Genomic DNA, 11,323 nt, shown 5'->3' with positions numbered 1-11,323 from the left:
GCCGATACAGTCATCGATGTAGCAGAGGAAAAGGTGGGGGGTGGTGCCTGTGTAGCTGCGGAAGATGGACTGTTCCACATATCCAACGAAGAGGCAGGCATAGCTGGGGCCCATGCGGGTGCCCATGGCTACTCCTTTGGTTTGGAGGAAGTGGGAGGATTGGAAGGAGAAGTTGTTAAGAGTGAGGACCAGTTCAGTCAGTCGAAGGAGGGTGTCAGTGGAAGGGTACTGGTTGGGTTGGCGGGAGAGGAAGAAGTGGAGGGCTTTAAGTCCTTCGTGATGGGGGATGGAAGTGTATAGGGACTGGATGTTCATCATGAAGATAAGGTGTTGGGGGCCAGGGAAGCGAAAATCATTGAGGAGGTAGAGGGTGTGGGTGGTGTCCTGAACGTAGGTGGGGAGTTCACATTTTTACCCAATCCAGGAAAGAACCTTGGCCCTACCTTACCATTTGGCACCAAACACCCTGTGAGTCTCTCCAGATACTTCACCCACACTCTGGAATGTCAGCAACGTAATTAAAAGAAGCACCCCCCATTATTCCCTATTCCCCCATCTCTTCAAATCCAGTTGCTTTCACAGGTTCTCACTGGATTGAGAGCTTCAAATTAAATGCTGCCTCATCATTTCTTCACCTCATGCAGCTTCGGTAATGAAATATTTTGCATTTTGTTCATCGTGTTAGGAAAAGTCCAGTGTTCATTTATGATCAGCAAGAATCACAATCTTTGCAAATCTGTTAAAAGTCCACTTGGCAATGTTTGTATGTGAGCATGACACTATTGTAGGTGATACAAGTAATCTAATCTAATCTAATCTAATCTAATCTAAACTATCACAAACATTAGAACCCAGTACAATAGTGTTAAACATTTGTATTCAAGGTTAACTGAATGTTCTTTCTACCCTATGGAGTTGTGCTTACTTTTGAGGTCATTTTATCTCAAAACAGATAATAAATTACATTCATACTAGACACTAGCCAGGTCCTTGTCACTGGCCACTCGGTGATACATAGTTGTTCAACTGCTGAAAGTTGAGATTTAGAAAGGTGAATCCTTTCACTGCTGAATCTAACCCTGTTACTATGTGTTTCAATTGACAGTTCCACCAGACCAACCACGCCTGACTGTGTCCAAAACAACCTCAAATTCCATTATTCTTTCCTGGGTACCTGGGGACAATGGTGGGAGTTCCATTCGAGGTAAGGAAGTCTGCATTCTGTATACAACCACAAACTGTCCCCCCATAGAGTTTATTACATTTGTGCAATGTTATTCACTAATGTACACTGGAGAACCACTGTCCCAAGCAGACTCTTGACAAAAGACCCACATCCAACAATGCAGTAGTCCATGCTGCTATGGAGTAGTGAACTGCATGTATATGCCTATCTTTCATGCTCATTTAAGCTCTTGATTTTGTTCAGTAGAGTTCACTTAAAGAAAGGGGAATAAAGACCTGAAAGACTTTTACTCCCTTCTTATGTCTTGTGTTACAGAAAATTACTTTAGCACAATTTTTGTCTCCATATTGCAAAAGGATATTCAGTCACTTGAGAAGGTTCTAGATGGTTCAACATACCAATGCCGGAACAGAAAAGATATACTTACCAGAAAAGACTGAAGAAGTTGGAGCTCTGTTTTGAAGAAAAGGGAAGGGATGACCTGAGAAGTCTTGAAGATTATGAGGGGACTAGATAGAGTAGACATTGAGGAGGTGTTCCCGTGAGTAGGGAGACCAAGTCTAGTAGCTATATAATATGTATGTATATATAAAAATATGGAATTCTACTATATGGAGTAGCAGAAGCAAAAAATATAGATGCACCTTAGGGGTTGCTATTTATGTATAAAAGGAGATGGGAATAACAGGAAAAATTAGAGAGTGAAGTAGGAAAGGATTCAAAAGGATGGGACAATGCAAGCAGAGAGCATAAACATCAACTGGTAGACATCATTTAGTACCAGGAAGCTACGATGTTTTCACAATGAAGTGTTCCTTTCACAGTACACACTTGAGGAAAATATGCACTTAAAACCAAAAGTTTCAAGTTAACACTGCATTACAGTGGTGAACATTCCACAGCTAAGCTATGGGTGGAAGTCAGGGTTTACAAGAAACTATGTCTCCCCCTAGAGAACAGGATAAAAGTTAACAAATGAAACAGGACCTCCTCACCTTGGTAGGCTCAATTGAGCGATGAATAGCGGCTTCCAGGGGAATCAATCTTGTTTAACTATCCTTTTGTGATCTGTCCATCAGGGATAAGAATGAAATGATGAGGAGGGATTGAAAATTAATGAACTAACCAGAATTATAGCGGCAGCACCCCAATGATCCTGTGTCTGCTATAAATTTGGTTATCGCAAAATGAATAACTTTATAGTTGTTGGTGTGGAACTTTCTCTATACCCAATCCAATTTCTCAGCCAAACTTATCAAGTGGAGCACCCATTATGTACAATATCTTGGGACTGGGAAACACATCAATTATGTTAAAGTTGGGATAAACAAGAACTAAATGTCATATGATTGTCAAGGCACCGGTAAACTTTTAGTCATTTTTTTCATATTAGATCTCAGTTTAACATCAATGAATGCAAATTTTTTTTAATTTCTTGTCAGCAAACCTTTAAATTTACTGATTGTGTGCGGTCTTCCCCTTAAGGTTATATTCTGCAGTACTCAGAGGACAACAGCGAGCAATGGGGTAGCTTTTCCATCAGCCCTAGTGAGCGCTCATACCGTCTGGAGAATTTGAAATGTGGGACATGGTATAAGTTCACTTTGACGGCACAGAATGGAGTGGGACCTGGACGCATCAGTGAAATCATTGAAGCTAAAACCCATGGGAAAGGTACTTGTTGCTTTTTCACAGAGGGGATGAATATATTCATTACTTATATTAGTGCTTGTTAAAATAGGATGCTGATAGTCTAACAAAAAATAGCTCTTCAACCTTTCCAATTTTAATTTCTTGCGTATCCATGTTTTTGAATGCTCCACCATTAGCAGCCATGCTGAGCTCTGCAATTGTCTCCAAAAGCTTCTGCACTTGTCTATCCCTCTGTCTCCTCCTTTTGCACATTCCTTTAAGATTGATCATTTAATCCTCTGTCCTAATAACTCATTATGTGGCTCAATGACGAATTTTGTTGGGAGGTTTGTAATTCTAACAAAACTGCTAGAAAAATACAAGTTTTTGGTTACCTCTGGAAGAGAGCAAATGAATGATTCCAGATTTCCTACTCCTTTGTGTAAGGTAATGATCATGAAAAGGCGTTTTTGGAGAGTGCGTTAAATCCGATGATTTCATCCGGACGTGACAAGGAAAATTGGGAGAATAGCTCTGGATCACAAAGAGGACAGATGTGTGATCGATGTCTCCCACTAGTCTGAGTGACAATGACTCCTGAGCTCATGTGATTTGGACCTAATTGCTCTCGTGCAATCAACTGCACCTTGTTAAGATAAGATCCTAATCTTGTTAAGATTAGTGGTTGCTCCTCCAAATGAACCAAATAGGCCCAAGTCTGAGTTAGACTCCAATAATGAGTTTTACCTGATATAACAATGCTTCTCTCCTGTAACATAAGAAACTCAGAATGGATATCATTGCATTGAAGAATTCAATAGACTTTTATTACAACTAACTATTATTTGCAAATTATACATTTCTCAGGTACATGAGTGTCTGAGCTAATGTTAAGGTATCAGATTGAAACAGAGGGTATGCTTCCAGTCATGCCTCATGTACCTGAGAATCATGCATCAAGTGATGTGAGATAGGATGGCATATGAGACCTTGTCATGTGCTGTAATACAATGATGATATTATGAGCTAATGCCTTAAAGGAGTATTTGCTTACTGTGAGACGTAAAACAATAGGGCCTTAAACACAGTCAAGGAAAGGGGAGAAGTTGCAGTGTCCGTCTATCCACATTCACCTTTGCTAACAAATGCTTAGAACTCACTGTTATGATTGGCCTTTGCTGTCAAATAAGTTCATGGATGTACCTGGACTCAAACATAATGTATGGTACATAAGGTAGTGTATCAGAAGGTACACAGTATTCATGGGCTGGCATCCTATTGTGAGACTTTGTGTGGCCTGTAGAGCTGCTGTTCTGTTTTAAGTATATGGGATTGCACACCATCTTCTGTCTGGTATGGACAGTGATGGGCAGAGAACAATGCTATTTTTGCCAACTGCAAAAGGGCATGGCAATAAAACTAATCATTGGATTATATCATGTTTCATGGAGTTATTGTGGGGGGAGCAGATTAGTAGCCTGTGGAGCTCAACTGTGTACGACAACAGGAGGCAACTTTTTTACTGTATTCAATCTTGACTTGATTTTGACTATTTCACTTTCAAACTGCTATGGCTATTAAAATAAACAAGTCATACAGATCAACAGACTTTACAAGAGATCATAGAGTGAATGAATCACTTAGAAAACTGATTTTAACCTTACCTGTGCTGGAAAAACAAAAAATGCTTTCCCCACCATCATTTTGAAATGACCTTTGTAATAATTCTATAGAGGCCAGTATCCCATCACCCTTTATTTACACATGAATAATCCATGATTTGAGTACTATCTCATCAGATTCAGCTCTCAGAGTGCCAGAATCTCTGACACTGCCCTTCTTATCTGTCAGCCAGGGCTCCCTAATTGGATCAAATTAACAGCCCCTGTATTCTTTGAGGTCCAGCATGTCACCTTGTTACAATCACTGCAACCCTGACTTGACTGCAAAACATGATTGGAGTTACAGATTAAAGATTAATATACTACACTACTTAATCAAAGATTTTATATTCATGATCATAGAATCCCTACAGTGCAGAAACAGGCCCTTCAGCCCATCAAGTCCACACCAACCCTCTGAAGAGCATCCCAACCAGATCCAGCACCTTGCTGTATCCCTGCAATTCCCATGGCTAATCCACCTAGCTTGCACATATCTGGACACAATGGGCAATTTAGCACAGCCAATCCACCAAACCCACATATCTTTGGAGTGTGAGAGGAGACCAAAACATCCGGAAAAAGTCACACTGTCACCCAAGGGTGAAACTGAACCCAAGTCCCTGGTGCTGTGAGGCAACAGTGCTAACCATTGAGTCACAATACCACTCCACACTGAACCACCATGCAGATCCATTTATGTAGAACTCCTCTAAGATTTTTTCTTGTCTAAGATAATTTGTTGATGGCTCAGTGGCTAAACACAGCCAGTGGTGAAGTATACAGGTCAGAAAAGCCACAAGCCATCCTTCTCTCTGTTGTTAGGAGGGTTTCTGCTGTTCAGGCTCTGGAGCCACTACTTCCGTGAGCTTTAAAGGGCAATATTGCACAAATGTTGTATTCTTTCACTTATGCAAACTTGTTAATTATACAACACAAAAAGATCAAACAAAAATGTGGGATCTTTAGTTGATGGCAGGATTATGTATGGACGATGCTTCCTGGAAGACTCTGTGTGGCCTGTAGAGCTGCTGTTCTGTTTTAAGTATATGGGATTGCACACCATCTTCTGTCTGGTATGGACAGTGATGGGCAGCTGATTTAGGTAATAATGACCTACGTCCCTTTTAGCCAACAACAATACTTGGCTGTGATGTTTTGGCAATGTGCTAACTACTGTTTCCCATATGCTGGGCTCCAATTTTAACCGTATTTTTGATGTTTCAGGGAGTTACAAAAACTGGAAGAGTTTCAGCTTTTCATAGTACCATTGGGAGATATTCAGCTTTGTACGTGACAGACTGACTTTTAACAGTCTGGCCACTGAGTGGTACTGAAAACGTGTTGCTGGAAAAGCGCAGCAGGTCAGGCAGCATCCAAGGAGCAATAGAATCGACATTTCGGGCATGAGCCCTTCTTTAGGAATTGAGTGGTACAGGATGGCTTCATTTTAGGCAATTTTCTACTTACCTCAATAAAGCTCTTGCAGAGGTCCATGATTACTCCTTTTTTTTTCAGAAGCACTGCCATTGTGACAGAGGTCAGCTGTATTTCAATACCTTGTTTGTATGTTTTCCAAATGCCCCTCCGCTTTGTCTCTGCCAATGGGCCACTACAGCATACACAATAATGTTTGATCCATGTGAGGATATACTGATTATCTCACCCAGCCTCTGGTGGTGTCATTGCTCAACAGTCAGCTGTTAGTACTGGACTATAAGACCATAATGAATAGGACCAAGAGTAGATTGTTTAGCTCCCAAACCTCTCCACCATTCAAGAGGATCATGGCTGATCCAACATTCCTCATGTCCACTCCCCTGCCATTTCCCTGTAACCCTGAGTTTCTGGTCTGTGGTTACATCAACATCCTAGGGGTTAACCATTGACCAGAAACTTAACTGGAATCATCACATAAGAACAGGTCAGAGGCTGCAGCAAGTCACTCACCTCCTGACTCCCCAGGCCAGTCTATCATCTATGAGGCACATGTCAGGAGCTTGATGGAATACTCCCCACTTGCCTGGATGAGTGCAACTCCAACAACATTCAAGAAGCTTGACATCACCCAGGACAAAACAGATGCTTGATTGGAACCACATTCATGAAAATCCACCCACTCCAACACAGACGCTCAGTAGCAGCAATTTGTACCATCTACAAGATGTGCATCGAACATGGAACTTTGAATAGTACAGCACAGTACAGATCCTTCAGCCCTTAATGTTGTGCCAACGTACTGCAGAAATTCACCAGAAATCCTCAGATAGCCCCTTTCAAACACATGATCACTTCCAACTAGAAATACAGGGACAGCAAAAACAAAGGAACACCACCACCTGCAAGTACCCCTCCAAGCCAATCATCATCCTGACTTTGGAATTACATCATTATTCTTTCACTGTTTTGGGGTAAAAACACTGGTATTTCATTCCCTAAGGGCATTGTGGGTCAACCTACAGCATGTGAACTCCAGCAGTTCAAAAAAGTACTGCCCACCATTTCAAAGGCAACTAGGGACAGACAATAAATGTTGGCCCAGACAGCAATGCCTTAATCTCACCGGTGAATAATAAAATTTTTGATTCCCCTACTAACCAAGAATCTATCTATCTCAGCCTTTAATCTACACATGGATTCTTCCCTCAGAGCTTTGTGGCAAGAAATTACAAAGACTCATAATCCTCTGAGAGAAGACGTTTCTCCTATTTTCAATATTAAATTGGTGCCCCTTTATTCTGAGATGATTTCCTCTGGTCCTAGACTCTTCCAAGTACAGAAAACATCCTCTCAGCATTTATCGTGTCAAGCCTCTTGAGAATCCGATATATTTAAACGAGATCACCTCTCATTCTTCTGAACTGCAACACCAACCTTTTTAATGTTTGCTGAAAAGACAATCCTTCCTTACTGAGAATCATCATAATGAACCTTCTCTGAACTGCCTCCAATGAAATGAGGGGTGGACATTAAATAAGGGGTGGAAAACTGCTCACTGTACACCTGATGTGGTCTCCCCAGCACCTTGTACAGTTGGCGTAAGACCTCTTCTACTCTTATTCTCTAACCCTCTTGAAATAAGGGCAAACATTCCCTTAGTCTTTCTGATCTGTGACCAATTTCACTGCTGAATGCAGATAACAAGATCCTGTCAAAGGTCATCGCCAACTGGGCAGGGCTGCTCTGGGATTGATGATTCACCCTGACCAAATCTGTGTTGTACTGGGCAAAGATGATCTCCGAGATCTTCCCGCTCCTCAGGGATGTGATCACCCCAGCACAGTGGGGTGGACACTTCCCTCATTGGCCTGGACCAGGAGAAGGCCTTTGACAGGATATTATACATGTACATGTGGGGCATGCTCTCCAAAGTTGGTTTTGGGGATGGAATTTTCAACTGGATCCAACTGCTCTTACACCAACATTATAAATGCAGTCTCAGTTAAAGGGTGGGAATCAGAAAGCTTCCTGATCAGATCTGGAGTAGGGCAGGGCTGCCCATTCACTCTTGCCTTGTCTGTGTTTTGTATAGAGCATTTGCTCAGTCCATCAGGAAAGATGAGAGCCTGAGCGAGGTGACTATTCCAGACAGCGGAGGCCTGCAGGTCAAAGCCTCCCTGCATATTGTTGACATTGCAGTTTTCTGCTTGAATCCACTGCCAGTACACATCTGGAACCGGTTCAAACTGGCCTTTTGAGCCAAGTTAGTTCGAGACAAGAGTGAGGCCATGTTCTTTGGGAAGGGAGCTGACTGATCCATTATTCCCTTCACCATCAGGACAGATTACCTGAAGGCAATGGGAGTGGCTGGGATATTTGCGAAAACTTGCAAGGTGTGCATCATTGAGGTGAGGCAAAAACTGGGCTTTTGGGAGCATCACCCCTACTCCATTGCAGGTAAAAACCTGGCCATCATGTGTGAGGCACTCTCTCTGTTATTGTATGTGATGCAGGTCTGGCTCATTCCCTGAAACTGAACCATTGTAGTCACCTGAGCCATCTTCCACTTCACCTGGAGGTCCAAGGTGGACCATGTCTGCAGGGACACCATGTACAAAGTTCTGGATGGGAGAGGGAGGAACATACCGAATGCTGCTTTCTTACTGATGGTCAGGTTTGGGTGTTGCTGCATCAAAATGTGCATGGACTGTCAGTATATAAACACTGAGTGACACAGTGTACTGAGGTTCTACCTCCCCACAGTGTAGTGAAGTATGGAACTGGTCTCGTTATCACAGAACACTGCAAGCCGTTGAACCTTCCATTTCTCCTTCCCTTTGTGGAGAAATTTACAAAGTTAAACGTCTTTGATCATAAGTCCTCAAAAAAATGGTCAGTATGTAGCATCCTGGAAGATACAGAAGCCCTGAACACACACACGAGCACGTTCAGGAACAGCTTCTTCCTGGCTGTTATTAGATGATCAATGGACTCTCTAGCCTCAAATAATGCTGATCTTGCTAACGTTTTCTTGTCTAGCGCAACATAATGACATAGCTAGGAAAAGGGATGAGGACCTGAAAAGTGAATGTAGGGAGTTAGGTTGGAAGCTAAAAGGCAGGGCAAGCAGCGTAGTCATCTCAGGATTGCTACCAGTGCCACGGTTTAGTGATCCTAGGAATAGAGAGCGAGTGCAGCTGAACCCGTGGCTGTAGAGTTGGTGTAGCAGGCGGGGCTTCAGTTATGGGGTGGCACGGTGGCTCAGTGGTTAGCACTGCTGCCTAACAGTGCCAGATACCCGCGTTGGATTCTAGCCTCAGACACTGTCTGTGTGGAGTTTGCACCTTCCCCCTGTGTCTCTGTGGATTTTCTCCAGGTGCTCTGGTTTCCTCCTGCAATCCAAAGAAATGCAGGTTAAGTGAATTGTCTGTAGTGGTCAGGGATGTGTAGGCTAGGTGCATTAGTCAGGGGTAAACGTAGGGTAGAGGATTGGGTCTGGTGGGTTACTCTTCGAAGAGTCAGTCTGGACTTGGTGGGCTGAAGGGCCTGTTTCCACACTGTAGCGATTATAATTCTAATATATGGATCATTGGGGAAGGTGGAACCTGTACAAGGAGGATGGGTTGCACCTGAATTGGAGGGGCACCAATATCCTGGGTGGGAGGTTTGCTAGAGCTCTTCAGGAGGGTTTAAGCTAGTTTGACAGGGGGATGCAAACCGGAGTTATGGTTCAGAGGATGGGGTAGCTGGTGAATAGGCAGATAAAGTGTACAGATGCTGTGAGGAAGGATAGAGTGTTGTTAGGGTAAAGTTGCAGTCAGTGTATTGGGTTGAAATATGTCTATTTTAATGCAATAAGTGTCAGGAGGAAGGGTGATGAACTTAGAGCATGGATCAGTACTTGGAGTTGAGATGTTGTGACCATTAGCGAGATTTGGATATCCCGGGGCAGAAACGATTGTTGGAGTTTCAGGGGTTCAGATGTTTCAAAAAGCTTAGGGAGGGAGGTAAAAGAGGTGGGGGAGTAGCATTGCTAATCAGAGATAGTATAACAGCTGCAAAAAGGGAGGTCATCGAGGAGGGTTTGTCTACTGAGTCAGTATGAGTGGAAGTCAGAAACAGGAAAGGAGCAGTCAGTTTGTTCGGAGTTTTTTATAGACCACCCAATATCAACAAAGACACGAAGGAGCAGATTAAGGCAGATTTTGGGAAGTTGCAGAAGTAACAGGGTTGTTGTCATGGATGACTGCAACTTCCCTAATATTGATTGGAACCGCCTCAGTGCAAATAGTTTGGATGGAGCTGATTTTGTCAGATGTGTCTAGGAAGGATTCCTGGCTTAATATGTAGATAGGCTGATTACAGGGGACGCCATATTGGATTTGATGCTTGGCAACGAATAAAGGCAGGTGTTAGATCTCTCGATGACACACCTACCATAAATGTTGTTGGCTGAGAATCTTATCAGATCAAATGGATCGGCTGGAGACACAGTGAGAAGCAATGAGGAATTTGCAACAGCAACAGTATGTGATAGATGGCAATTATAGGAAGGGGGGAAAGTCTCAGATACAGTCACATAAATGGGTTAACTCCAGGAAAGGTAAGAACTCCAGGAAAGGTAAGAGAGGTAGGCAGCTAGTGCAGGAGTCTTTTGTGGATATACCTATTTCAGGTATGCTGTTTTGGAAAATATAGGGGGTGATGGATTCTCAGGGGAACGTAGCACAAACAGGCAAGTTTCTGGTATTAAGACTGGCTCTAATGTCGGGGTACATCAGCTTCCAAGAGATCAATTATGTTAGGGGATTCTGTAGTCCAAGGTACAGACAGACTTTTCTGTGGCCAGCAACGAAAAAGCAGAATGGTGTGTTGTTTCCCTGGTGCCAGGATCAAGGATGTCTCAGAGAGGATGCAGAATGTTCTCGCGGGGGAGAAGGGCTAGCAAGAGGTCATTGTCCACATTGGAACCAATGACATAGGAAGGGAAAGGGTTGAGATTCTGAAGGGAGATTACAGAGAGTTAGGCAGAAATTTAAAAGGGAGGTCCTCGCGAGTAGTAATATCTGGATTACTCCCAGTGCTACGAGCTAGTGAGGGCAGGAATAGGAGGATAGAGCAGATGAATGCATGGCTGAGGAGCTGGTGTATGGGAGAAGGATTCACATTTTTGTGTCTTTGGAATCTCTTTTGGGGTAGAAGTGACCTGTACAAGAAGGACGGATTGCACCTAAATTGGAAGGAGACTAATATACTGGCAGGGACATTTGCTAGAGCTGCTCAGGAGGATTTAAACTAGTAAGGTGAGGGGTGCGGAGGAGGGCCGTGGGACCCAGGGAGATTGGGAGGAAAGAGATCAATCTGAGACTGATACAGGTGAGAACAGAAGTGAGTCAAACAGTCA

General features: G+C 43.1%; 1 protein-coding gene across 2 annotated transcripts in view; it reads left to right on the top strand.

Annotated features, from left to right (window-relative positions):
• Positions 1–11,323, top strand: part of LOC122555394 (Down syndrome cell adhesion molecule homolog) — a 662,754-nt gene that overhangs the window by 582,417 nt on the left and 69,014 nt on the right. For both annotated transcript variants that reach the window (XM_043701363.1, XM_043701364.1), the window contains exons 24-25: positions 1,106–1,204; positions 2,672–2,860. In XM_043701363.1, coding sequence (XP_043557298.1) covers positions 1,106–1,204; positions 2,672–2,860 — 288 coding nt within the window. The remainder of the gene's footprint in view (positions 1–1,105; positions 1,205–2,671; positions 2,861–11,323) is intronic.

Source organism: Chiloscyllium plagiosum, chromosome 12 (assembly GCF_004010195.1).
Source record: "Chiloscyllium plagiosum isolate BGI_BamShark_2017 chromosome 12, ASM401019v2, whole genome shotgun sequence".
NCBI classification, from domain to species: domain Eukaryota; kingdom Metazoa; phylum Chordata; class Chondrichthyes; order Orectolobiformes; family Hemiscylliidae; genus Chiloscyllium; species Chiloscyllium plagiosum.
Note: the sequence above shows the minus strand (reverse complement) of the source record. Positions and strands in the feature narration are given on the sequence as shown.